The sequence below is a fragment of the Struthio camelus genome, chromosome 24 (genome assembly GCF_040807025.1).
Source record: "Struthio camelus isolate bStrCam1 chromosome 24, bStrCam1.hap1, whole genome shotgun sequence".
Lineage (NCBI taxonomy): Eukaryota > Metazoa > Chordata > Aves > Struthioniformes > Struthionidae > Struthio > Struthio camelus.
In genome coordinates this window covers 6,630,477-6,643,717 of record NC_090965.1, presented here as the reverse complement: position 1 = coordinate 6,643,717, position 13,241 = coordinate 6,630,477, and the positions used below count along the sequence as shown (strand labels likewise).

The 13,241-nt window shown below is 50.0% G+C and overlaps 1 protein-coding gene across 8 annotated transcripts in view; it reads right to left on the bottom strand.

Moving 5' to 3' along the window:
* Positions 1-1,612: 1,612 nt before the first annotated feature.
* The window catches only part of ATP2B4 (ATPase plasma membrane Ca2+ transporting 4), a 51,509-nt gene continuing 39,880 nt past the window's right edge, over positions 1,613-13,241 (bottom strand). For 6 of the 8 annotated variants that reach the window (XM_068917880.1, XM_068917884.1, XM_068917882.1 and 3 more), the window contains exon 21: positions 1,613-5,207. In XM_068917880.1, the coding sequence (XP_068773981.1) occupies positions 4,902-5,207 (306 nt within the window). In that variant the 3' untranslated portion in view covers positions 1,613-4,901. Of the gene's footprint in view, positions 5,208-11,298; positions 11,500-13,241 lie in introns of those variants that run through there. The other 2 variants (XM_068917886.1, XM_068917887.1) reach the window with 2 other exon arrangements.

Below are 13,241 nucleotides of genomic sequence, written 5' to 3'. Positions count from 1 at the left end.
GAGAAAACCCACGCCGCTGCCAGGGTGCTCTCGTCGGGCCCCATCCCTCTTCCCCCCCCCCCAGAGCCCAGGTTCGCGCTGCGGCTTGCTCCCGGGGCAAGCACAGCCGCTCGTCCTGCGCCAGGAGATGACGCGGCCTCAAGTTTACAAGCTGGTGGACACACGGAGGACGTCACAGTTACATGTGGGCACATTTTATTCTCTGGATGCACTCACGCATTGTTTCTGCTCAACAGCCAAAGCTTTACTGATCGAAAACCATTGCCCTTCTCCCCCCACTCCCAGCATACTTTTTGATATGTACCCCTCCCTTTTCCCAGCCCACCACTCTTCCGCTTCCAATTTGAGCGTTACCTCTGCTTGGAGTATGTTTTCTCAGAAGAAGCTAGCTGACAATTCATTCAAAAATGGTTCTCCCAAGATCCATACAAATTACATGCAAAACATTGTACATAGAGATTAATATCAAAATGCAATACAGGTCAGGTGCACTTTAAGCTGGACTCTAGGCTATGGCAAACACACCAGGGTACATATTGCTTTGAAACCACCATTTTTTAATATCATGCATACCACATAATATTCAGCCTTTTGTTTTGTAGTTTTCTGTTTTTATACAAAAATACCAGTGCTTGTTATACGAGTTACTGGAAAAGAAAAACCCAGATCTGCGTGCTCTCTTCGAAAGAAAGTTTTGTTGTAAGAGCGCTGGATAAATATATATACACACATAAATGTCAGTTTAATACTGTATATATATTTATTTAAGGGGAGGAAATAAACTAAAGGCAGTTTTAGCCATGGGCTTTGCTGAAGGAAAACTGAGCTTTTTTTTGTTGCTGTTGGTTTGAGCAGGAGGATATCGGAGGCAGGACAGCCAGAGATCAGCGAGCCTCAGGCAGGCAGGGGACAGCCTTGGCAAGGAGATGCTGGAGAGAAACAGCCACGTGCCAAGGAAGAGCCTTGCTGGTAGGGACAGGAAGAGGAGCGCATCGCCTTGATGGCCCCGCAGGGGAGGACAAGGTTTGCCGGTGGCTGTGGTGGTTATGTCCTGCAGGTTGACCAACACGCAGGAGCTGGCTGCAGCGGTGAGGAGCGACTGCGGCAGGTCCAAGCGCCCTTTCCCCAGAGGAGGGCTCCGGGAGATGTCCGCCTCAAGGCTGCTTGGGCGCTGCAGTTGTGCAAGGACGGTGGCTGGTGGCAGGCGGTAGCAGCGGGCTCTTGGACAGGCCCCCGCTGAAGCTCAAGGGGGTTTCCCGTGAACCCCAACGTCACGTCACCATGCGAAGCAGTGGCTTGAGCGTTAGCATCTGCTCCTCAGCTGGGGAAAGCCAAAGGCTGCCCATGCTAAAATTTGGTTTAGTTTTTTTCCTTCTTGAGATTGTTTCAATTTTTTCCTCAAAGCTTATTGCACAAAACCTTTGAAAATGAAGTATAATGCCTGTGCAAATAAAAGAAAACCTAATCACATAATGCAAATGCCTAAAAAGGACTGCTCAGCAATGCACATAGGAAGTGATGTAATGTCTTTGGTACCAATCTGCCAATTTATTTAACAGAAAACCACCACCACCACCAGAGACCCTACAATTATCAAGAACTGGATGCAAAATTATGTTCAGAGTGTTTTAATAACAAAGCATTCCAAGGCAAGTTAACACGTATCACAGGGCATTACTTCAGTTCCTGTCTGGCATGGCACTCTCCCCCGTGCACACTCGTGGCAGTTCAAACAAAGCAAAAATCTCCCCCCTCCTTCGAGGCATGTTGCAGAGAAGTCCCCAGAAGTTCATGCCGCCGACCATGCCTTTTAGTGTAGAGCACCAGTCTCCCCCAACGGTTTTATAATGTCCTCAATAACTTAACCCAATAGTCATTTGCTGCCAGTATATCACGGAAACTAAATAGAAAAAATACTTTACATAAGATGTATGCACAATAAACGTTTATACTTTAAGCAACCAGCCATACCAACATAATTTATATAAAAAAACATTTGTGTCATCCAACTAACATCTAGTATAAAGATGGCTGCTCAGAGAAAAGGAAGCTGACTGGCATCCAATCGCTTATATACTAAATTACCTGTCACTTTGAACGGCCGTCACACGGTCACATGCCATTGCAGACACGTGACTCGAGATTTTTTTTTTCCTTTAAACAAAATACATATGGCTGACGTAAAAATATCAGTTTCTGATCTAAAGAAAACTATATTTTTTGCATAATATTTATATATAATTATTTCTCCCCCTCCTAATATGGAAACTAGAACAACAAAAATATATCAACTAAAGAACAACCAGACCCTTGTGGCAACCTGCCAGTCACAGATTTCTGGGAGTGACTCTAAGAGCCCCCAAAGTTAGCTTGTTGTTGTTTTTCATTGGTTTTTAAGTCTTTTTTTAAAACAGGTCTGAGGTAATAAAAAATATCAAAAGAAACAAAAATCAGTGTCCCCCCCACAAAGTATTCAATAAATATTTATGTAAGCTTGTAAGAACACCATATTTTCATCCTTTTTTGCAAGTATTTAAAATAGAAAAAGTGATCTTTTAAGCAATGTCACCTTTAGAACAGAACAAAGCCCCACCAACCCTCTTTAGCTTTCCTGTCACCTCACTTGCGTACAGCTAACCAAACCGCAAGCCCCCCACCCGCCCCCCCAGTTCTGCCCAAGGTGCTTTCTCAGCTTGTGTGAAGAACAAAAGGGGAGGACAGCGATGGGTTGCATGGGCAGGGGCAGGTGTCTCGACACTGGATTTGCAACTGAGATGGGCAGTGGTGGCAATTTCTTCTTGCTGTTGGCAGTGTATGGAGCCCAGCGCTCACCTGCCTTTGCCAGCACGGAGGCAGGAGACTCTTGGGAGAAGGGCTTTTCGTCAGCTACCTGGGAGAGGAATGGCGCGGCGTGACCTCGTCTTTCCCTCCTCCCACCCCAAGGAAGGGACAAGTCAGTGCTGGACTGGAAAGGAAACCAAGACACTGGGTTTTGGTTGTTGTCATTTAAGGAACACTTATTTCTTGGCAAAGTACTGGGCTCTCGAGTGGCAGGCGGTGCTGCAGGCAGTGCTCGGAGAAGGCACGGGAGATTCTGCTGTGCGTTCTTAAGAAAAAGAAAAGAAAAGAAAAGAAAAGAAACCAGCCACCCCACCCTGTCACTAAAACCTCTCTGCTTACAGGGAAGGAGGCCGGGCAAAGACGACAACGTTGTACAGCCAGTTACAACCAGGTTCTCAATGCTTCCAACCAAACCACATGGGACAAAGGAGAGAAGGCAGCAGAGCTTTTTCCAGCCCCTCCCATCTGGGGCCAACAACTGGGGATGAACCAACACGAGCCCCACAGGGAAGAAACTAAGCCCAAGCAAACCAAACTCCTGTCTCCTGGTCTGGCCCATTCTTGGCTTTGCAAGAGGGTTAGTTCAGGGCAATTTTGCCCAGGACACCCAGGGCCTCTGCTGGAGTCTCACCTGGAGATAAATGATTAGAAGAGACCAAGGTTAGGCAGGAAGCAGGGTGAAGAGATGGCCTTCACAAAAGCAGCAAGTGAGGCAAAGCCTCAATGCAGCACCTTCTCTGGAAGACCTAGCCAACCAACCTGCCAGCTCTGCAAGGAAGTGCCTCCCTTGGCAAATCAGCTATGGATGTCAAGGGTCCTCCCATCAGCCATGGAGCACCTCTCCCTTCCACCAGCTAGAGAGTCTACCTGGCTTGTTCCTTCTATGATCTATGACTTGACCCAGCTGTACTGTCAATAACTGGACGCTCGTTCTCCCTTCAGCCTGCTACTGTTTTGGAAGTGATGTGCAGAGCCAGCGGGCACAGCTGCATTGTCCTCAGGGTTTCCTTAGGAGTTAACCACAGCTTGTACTCCAACACTCAAGGATTATTTAGTCTAAATACGCAAGCTGGAACACGCAAGTGCCAAGACCCCCTCCGCTCCTGATGGCAGAAGCTGTTAAAAGTGTTGCATGGCTCTTGCCAAGACTTTTGCAGCTGTTCAAGAGCAGGAGAGAGGCATTTCTTAAGATTCCCCAGGAAGGAGCCCCATTTCTCATGATCCTGGGGTTTTTCTTCACCACTCTCACCTTGCCAGTTCACCTCTACCTTGCTTTGTAGAAAAAACAGAATCTTTCAAATCCAGCAAGGTTACATCAAAGTCCCCTTCATCCCTTGTCTAACAACTACTGCTTTGGAAATGGAGAGAAGTGTGTGTGCACACACAAAGGAGGAACTGTAAAGGCTAGGTACCATTTTTAAAGGTGGAAGACTGGTGTACATCCCTGTATCTATCAACCTGTGAGTAAACACCTTCCCCCTGGCTGTTTGGTTGTTTATAATTTTTGCACCACAGTGCTAGCTCCCCCCACTTCCCACTGTGAACTTACTGGGGGCAAATTTCACAAGCAAAGGAACAAACCCCAACATTAGGAGAAAAAACAAAACAAAAAAGCCCTAAAAACCACAAGTGGAAAAATAAAGTCACAAGTGCACCCCCAGCCCTCAGGCAGAGAGCGTGCATGTAAGACTATGACGATTTGAACTTTCTTTGAACATGCATTTCTCAAAGTGAACCCCCTGTACAGATGCATGGAGCCCACCTCTCGGAGAGGAAATAACCTGGCTGTTTTGCTTGGGAGAGTACCACTGAAAACTAGGGATGAAGATGTACAATTCTGGCTTAGCCCCTCCCAACACCCAGCATTGTGGTACTCTGGTTCCCACTGCTAAATAATTGTTAAAAAAACAAAACAAAACAAAAACAAAAAAAACCCAAAATGATATACGTATGAGCAGTTTGACATGAAGTGACCGCAGTGTGTGATCAGTTACTGGTGCCGATATCACACAGGGCGAGAGGCGAAGGTGGAGAGGAGGAGGGGGTTCAAAGTTCTAAGGTCAAACCGATGTCTCCAAGCTGTGTAAGGGGCTTTCGGGCTCCGGGATGGTGACCTCGACTTGATCGCTGTCCACTGCATTGTTATTTTTGTTGAGGGATGTAGATCCACCCGGGCTACCCCCACCTCGCTTTTTGAGTCCATCAGTCTCGGGGTCGTCTTCAGCGCCGTCAAGGAATGGTGTTCGAGGCTCATCTTCCTCCAGGATGAACTCTGGGTGAGTCATGAAGTTATGAATGGAGCTTCTGGATTCGGGTTTCTCGAGGCCTTCGTACAAGGAGCTACGGAACGCATTCACCACTTTGATCTGCCAGGAGGCGAAGGCACAGGGCGTGGGGAATAAATAGAAGAAAGGTTAGTACAGGCTACAGGAGGCCAGAGCTTCCAGGAGAAATAAAACAAAATTTAAAAAGACACAATAAAACAAAAAGGACAACAACAATCACCACCACTGAACAGACAGCTAAGTCAAAATGAGAGATCTATGGTGAACTAGGAGGGCCAACATGGATCAGACTCAGGCACTAGGTGTGTGATGGGCAATCAACCGACTATGGGGCGACTTCAGAAGCTGCAAGAAAAGACACAAAATACTCAAACAGGTCACTTTGAATGAATGGAAGCCAAAATGCATTAGTTGTCATTATGTGTGTGCACGCGCATCTGTGTGTATAAACAAGGGACAAAAAAGTGGAACTACAACTCAAAAAAGGTGGGTTAGACAAACACAGTGGGTTCACTTCAAGGCAAAAACTCTACTGTGGGAGTGATGCATTTATTTATTCTTTTTCATTTTTAGACCTATAGAAAGGAATGGGCTAAAAGGTGTCACAAACTCGTTCAAGCCCACGTGAAGCAGAGGGTCCAAGTGGATGCCGTGAACAGTAAAACAGGACCCAGGTAAACATGCAAGAAGGAAGCCAGATCTGTGCGAGTTTTCCCACATTGCTGCCACCTAGATCCTGGGCTAGAGCTCTGGATCCTTCCCTACACCAACATGCTGCACAAGACCCAAAGCTTTCCAAAGGCAGCTATTCTTTTGGAAGCTCTGCACGAAAAACAATCCCAAACCTTGCTAGAAAGCCTGGCCACTCGCCACTCCTGGGAAACCCACAGGCTATCAGCACCACCAAAAGCCAAGCTCAACAGGTTACAAGCAGGAGATCCAGAGCCGAGTTTGGACAGCTGAGGTACTGCATTGCCACCTCCGTTGCACTGGAAGGGAAAGGTCTGGAAACCAGCCAGGATGGAAGCTAACACTGGATTCACTGCTCTCCCTCCCACTCCTCTGGAGATCCAGCCTTGAACTCTTCAAGCTCTCACCCTCCCCTTGCAGTCGAGTCTGTGGTCAGATGGGTGACAAACGTCAGATCCAGCAAAGGAAGAGGCAGGGAAGGAGGCAACGCTGTGTGGCTGCAGCAGATCTTTCCACCTCAGTGCTGCAGCCACACCCGCCCCAGCGCCCAAATTGCAGAGACGTGCACACGCTGGCATGCACAAGACAACCAACACACGCACACCTTGGGTGCAGAACAGCATTCCAGCTCTCGTGGATGACTTGGGGCTACAACCACAAGATGTCAAAAGGTGTAAAGTGAACGAGAGCTTTGCAACACGTGGGCTTTCTACGCAGAGCCCACAAACTGTGCAGCTCAAAGCCTCCCAAGCCTTAGAGGACCTGGTGAAATCACACATATGGCTTTGCCTTTTACTACAAAGCCAAGAGCTACCCACCATGCGGTGCCCTCCAAAGCATCCCTCGAGTTACTCCACTGCACTTTACACTGCTGCTCTCCCTGCTGACTCGCTGTCAAGTCCAGAGCCAGCAAGCAGCTTCTCTCCAGGGAGGACCCTATCCTGCCATGGCAGGTCACATCAGCAGCCTTCTGGCTTGTGTCACCCTTCCAGTCACCTGGAAACTGTATTCTCCCCTCCCTTTCTGAAGGAGGAAGCTATTGACAGAAGTTGTCAGCAAGGGCCAAACATCTTGCACAAGCTCTCACGTGTCTTATGGAGGCAATAAAAGTCTTTGTTCTGTTAACCAGAGTTCGCTTGGGGCCAGGGTATCTGCTCCAGATTCCTCCTCTCTGAAGGAGCTGCCCTCGAAACCACCACGAGACTTCACTCAGCAGCCCTGGGCACAATGGGGAAGTCTGCAAGCCTCCCTTCACCCACACCAGTTGTCCTGCTCCATGTCCTCCCTCCTGGCAGGCTCAAGTGCTCCTGGTCATGAGTCACCTCCGCCTGCTCCCACACCTGAGAAACCGAGTCCCCTGCCTGCTCTCATAGCATCACTGTGGACTTGAACTGGGACACAAGAAGAAAGAGAGCTGCAGATCCAACAAAAGGATGCTCCTCCACAGCAGCCTTGTGTTATACCCTCTAGAGCCTCCCCGTCACTCAGCCTGCACCCAAGTGAGCAGAGAGCATGCGGAGTTGCCAGAGGGAGAATGGTGCAGACATCCCCCTGCAAGCTGATGAGACAAAAATACATATGTATTTTACCAGTCCTTCGAGAATGGGCTGCAGATCTGTGCCTGAACAGAGATGACACACCCCTTCCGGGTGAGGGGATGAGCCAGGTTAAACAATCCACCTTGGTCTGGTGCCACGGACAGGCTAGGAGTGAAACCACCAACCAACACAGCGCACAAGAACCTCCTAGGGATCTTTGGTCTCAGCACAACAAAACAGCACTCACAAAACCAGACCTGAGGCGTTACTCAGGAGAGAGCCTTGTGCCTGAAACCCTGGAGATTTTACCTGCAAGATATTCCACGGTTCCCCGTTCATGAGGGATGCCCTCCCGAGTCCGCTCTCCATCTGGGTCAAAGATGGTGCCACACCACTGCGGGCAGCAACGTGGCATCCCACTGGCACAGGCTCAGCACATCTCAGCTAGAAACAAGCCAGCTCTCGCACACACAGACAGGCGCACACACAAAGGGACAGGTGCACACATACACGAGCTGGATAACAGACACCCGCAAAGAGATGAGCATCGGCCAAGTACCCCCATGACACTGGAGCACCAGGTGGCCTGTGAAAATGGAAAGTTTGTGTCTGGGAACAGGAATTCAGAGCCGCTTGTTTTGCTGCACTAATGACCACAGTAAGATCCTAGAGAAACTTGGTGTTTAGCGTGAAGGCACAGGATCAGGGAGACAGCTGAGCAGGCCAGGTTCTACCAAGACTGACCACAAGTCCTTTCATCGATACCCCAAGAACAGCAACTGCAAGCACTGACAAATAAAAGCACTGACACCTAAAAAGTGGTATACACAACCAGGTAAACCAAGAATAACCAGCTTGAACAAGCTAATGGGTGCCTCGGTGACTTTTGGAGCAACGAGGGGGTCAGTCTAGTACAAGCTCTGACAGAGCCAGGGGTAACTTCACAAAAGCCCTCCCTGCACCACCTCTAAGCACTGGCAAGTCAAGAGCTTAACACATCCCTGCCTTCAGCTCTATTTTCTGCTCCACCAATAACTTCTGCTACACCTTTCCTCAGACAGTCTTATTTTGACTTAACCATCTCTGTCAACAACTAATTCCTGATGCACAATAAGTGCTCCCTTGTCAAAGACACTCAACAGCAAGGAAATGTGTTTTGAATGAGCCAGGCAGTGCAAACAAAAGTAACCTCCTCCTCAAATCCTCTCCCCAAACAAGTCGAAGCACTGGGGCTCACAACAGATTGGCTTCCTTGCAGAGTTCTTCCTTAGGCTGCTGACCAACCCTGTGCTTTAGAGGGGGGACACAGGATGATTTGCCTGGGCTGGCAATAAGACAAGAGGCAACATCTCTTCCCAGAAGCCTCTTGATGAAACGCTTCCCAACTCTTCAGAGCCTCTGATTTCCTCGGAACCCTCAGACGTGCCTAAATAACACCTCTCAGCCACACATCTTTCCTAACCACAAATACTCAGCCTGGCACCAGTGAGCTCTGGAAACCCTGCACAAACAGCTGCTGCCTGACAGCAAGTCCGACTGTTTGACACAGCCTGTGGCCAAACATCCTTTGGGAAACTTCTCCGTACAAAGCACAACTGAAATCCGCACAGCAGGACACAAACACTGCCTGGCCACCCTGGACTCGCTCTGGCAGACATAAGATGAATACCCACCTCCCTGCCCACAGTCAGGGTTACTTCTCCTCTGTCTGAAACCGTCATAACCCGCGTAACCCCTGAGTCTGGGGTCTAGAGTGTTGCAGAGTAGCCGCAACACTGCAAAGTGCTGTGGGTAAAAGCCATTGCTCACATGGAGACAGAAATAACACCTTCTGAGCAAAGCCAGCATCAGCTCCACCACCAAACAGTGGCTTGTAGGATCCAGTTTCCTCAAACCAGGGCAAAACTCCAAACTGAGGCAGTGCTTAGCTCTGCAAACCGTCCCCTGGTTCATTCACGACATTTCCCTCTCTTCCATCACCACCCAACAGGAACACAGTGCTCGGGGCTGCCGAGGTCTCGCCCAGGAGAACTCTTCTCACAGAAATAAAGTGGAAGACAGAGGGACTCCGTTAATCTGTATTCAGGGAAGGGGAGCTTTGAGAGAAAGGGAAGGAAAGCAGCTGAGAGGGAAGAAGAGCAAAGTATAGATAGAAAACAGAGGGAAGACTTAGCAACCTGGGTTAGCTTTTGGTCAAGTTGTTGTCTGGAAGGGCATATGCTATCCAAGTTATCTATTCCCCTGCTGCAAATCAGGGAGAACATTAATGCACACACTGCAAGAAAATCTGCATTTTGGTCTTACCCACCCCAGCCCACTACCCTGATACCCCTCTAAGCAGGTTTTCTTCCAATTAGAAAGTCGTGGTGGTGCACAGATGCAGACGGGAACAGAAGGCAGCTGCGCTGCTTCAGAAACACTGGAGTTAAACAAAATAAAATTCAGGCATCAGTGTTGGCTAAACAGAGAGAAAACAAAAATTATCAGAAATTCTCTCTTCTCTCCCACAATGCATAAACAGTGGAGACTGAAAGCTATTCAAAAAGTCGTCAAGGGTGTTTCTTTAATAAGAGGAGAACAAGGAAAATGACTGTGCAATAAAAAAGCCAATTATCCAAGAAGGATGCACTACCTACTCATAGTCTGGCAAAGGCCTGCGGAGAGAATTCAAGCTCACAAGCCTGTATATACAGCTCATCATGAACATGGAGGGGGCTATTATACAAGAGAGGGGTTTTTCCTCAGTCTGGAAGCCCACAGCTAGATCCAGGGTCCAGCTTGACGACTGATGTTCGGGAGGGCCACATTTTTCCGAGCACAGTTTCTCAGTTTGCATGCAGAAAGTCACGCGTCTCCATGTACACTGAAAAACAATGTGCATGAAACAGACTGGCCAGCTGGGCACCGATTACCTGCTGTAACAGGACAGCGATGCTCGGGATACAACAGGGGACTCGGTGAGGCCCTGTGAGCGAGAGCTCCAGGGCAGCACAGGGCTGGGGACACATTTATGTATGTTCCTCCTCATGACAGTGTATGCTTAACTGCAGCATGTGCGCTTAAGTGCTGTCCTGACCGGGGCCTCCGGCCTCAAGGCAAGGAGCTCAGCGTGCAGGAGCTCACTGCTGGCCTTGGCACGGAGGCAGCCGGGAGGACTCGGCTCTGTCTCACACAGCATGCAAATTAACACGCAGGCCACGAGAGGCTGCTTGCTTACAAGCCAGCTCGGAAACAGCAGGCTCAGCTGCAGGTGAGTGACTTACAGCAGCTCTGGTGCTTCACCACCTTCCAGCTGAGCCATGGTAACTGGCTGCTCTCACACATGGTCAAGTCCTTCCACCAGGGTAGAAGCCACTACCTTTTATCACACACGTGCAAGAGGCAGAGAGCATGCAGGCAGCCCGTTACCGCAGCTCAGCTGACCCGCAATAGCACGCTAAATGCTGCGGGCAGGCCTGAGCAGTCACTCTGCCCTCAGACAGATTTGCAGCTTTGGTAAAACAACCCCTCTACCCAGCACAGCCCTCCTGAACTGGGCAGAGCTGCATCGGAAAGAAATTGCAGCATTTGGACGCAGCATTCCCTTTTCACAGCAGTGCTTTTAGTTGCTCATAAATGCACGGTTCTTTTAAGAAGTACTGCCAATTTTGCACCCCTCAGGAGGGTGAACTCATATGTCAGTCCTGCAAAGGAGGAGAAGAGGTAAAAAAAAAAAAAAAAAAAAAAAAGAGGAAGCAACAAGGAATGGGGAGGGGAAAAGACCAGAAAGTATTGTAAACTTGTTAAAGATGCAACAGCATAAAAAATTAAAAATGATCTCCCGCCCCATCCTTCAGTTTAGAAATCAGTGTGTTGGTCAAGGGTTAGAGGGAGAGAGAACAGGCTGGGTTAGGTTGGTGCGGTGCTCTCTGTGGTTATTAGAAGTCATGCATTGTAATAGACTATCACTCACTGCCCGCAGGAGGAGATGCAGCAGCAGCAGCAACAGCAGAAGTGGTGGGAGTGGAATTGACGGAGGAAAGAGCTACATGGGTTGGGCTAGAAACATTTTTTACATCGTGGTGCTGGCTCACGATGGAAGGCTGTCTCCTGAGGGCTCCCTGCAAAGAGGAGGCGCCGGTCTGGAATGTGTAAACTACGTCCATCTGTAAAGAATCAGAGAGTGAGATAGCGTCGCCCCGGTCAGAGACAGAGGGAGAGGGGTCGGGGATGGAGCGGAGGGGAGCAGGGAGGCTGGGCAGACACACGCACGGACAGGAAGGAAGAAGGACGGACGGAGAGGTGGGGAGGAGGGATGAGAGAGCCCCCCAGCCCGCATTCCCATACACCCACACCGGGCTCGGCTGGCGCTTCTAGGAGCAGAGAGAGGTCAGCTTCCAGCCTCTGCCTTGCTCTCAGCTGCGTGAGGTGCACGGCTTATACCACCACCAAGAAAGACCATGGTGGGAGGGAGCGTAACAGGAGACGCCTCAGGATATTCCCACAGTCCACAAGAGGCACAGAGAGAGAGGGTGGGCAGAGGTGTGAGCTAGCAGCCTGTGGCCCGGAAAACTGCACTGGGAGCATGTTTCTGGTCCCTCAATTCCATGGGATGTACAGCCAGGGGGGTCAAATCCTGAGCCGCACCAACGCGCCCACAGCTCCCATGGCAGCCAGCTATGCTTGAAGACGCTCAGCCTCTCTCCCAGGGTCTCAGCTCAGCAAAGGACTCGTGTACAAAGTGGAGCTGGTAGGGGCTGGCAGGGGAAGCAGCAAGGAAACACCCACGTCGGTCTGCGGACATGCTCCAAGGCAGGAGGAACTGAGCAGCAGCCAAATGCCCAGGATTCCCGGACACTTTATACCTGGACTTTCCCCATCTGCCATATGCCAGATAACCGACTGGGAGACAGCACATCCCTGCACCTTCCCAGTCTGCTGCCTTGGCCACATGGCTCCTTGCTGCAAGCCGCAGGAAAGGGGCACCGCCTCCAAACCTGTTTGCAGCCTGTAGATATTTACTGCCTGTTAGCCTGTTTGCACTGTAGATATTTTACATACTGTAAAATATGTAGATATTTTACATACTGCTCTGCTCCTTCCCCAGTTTGATCTCCTTCCACAGAGAGACCCTCTTTTCCCCAGTGCTGCACGGACCCCAGGTTGGTCTGTGAAGAAGGAACCCTACACTCCTCCTTTCAGGCACACTGATTCAGGACACCTTATCAGGGGCCTGATAGTTGCTCAGGTTTGACCTGCAGGCTGCTCTGCTCAACTTGCAGGGCTACATAGCCAGAAAGGGAGTAGCTAAAGAGACTCCAGGACTTGCCAACAGTTGCAATGTTCGGAAGCGCTCTTCATGGTGCAACAGTAAGAGATTGTTTCAGTACAGGTCCACCATGGCCTGAGACACGGACGAGACACCTCAGAGCGTCCTGGTTCAGGGGGCAGGCACAGAACCAGAGGCACGTCCGGCCTCCGGTATTGCAGATGTTCATACCTACCATACCTCCAACACATCTGGACTGCGTCCAGAACAGCCTGGTGCGCCCAGCAGGTGTTCCACGTGAGCAAGCCAGATTGAGAAGTTAGCTCGCGTTTTCTCAGCACCCATGAGCAGCGCTGCCCTGGTCCCCCAAGAAGAGCCTGGCTCCCACCTTGCCCTTTGCTACGTACCCCCCTCTGCAAGGGAACAACGTACCAGCCTGGCAGGATGAGCCAGCACCAGTGCTTGGGGGAACCCAGCACAGTCCATAAATGCCGCGTGCCTCATGTGCACGCACAGACTATGACACGAGTCTGTTCAACACAATCTCCTCTTCCCATCATCTCTCCAAACTGGAGCCATGGGGATGGTCCCCGCTGCCTGCAGCCATTTATCTTGCACTTCTGCAGAAGCGCCAAGATG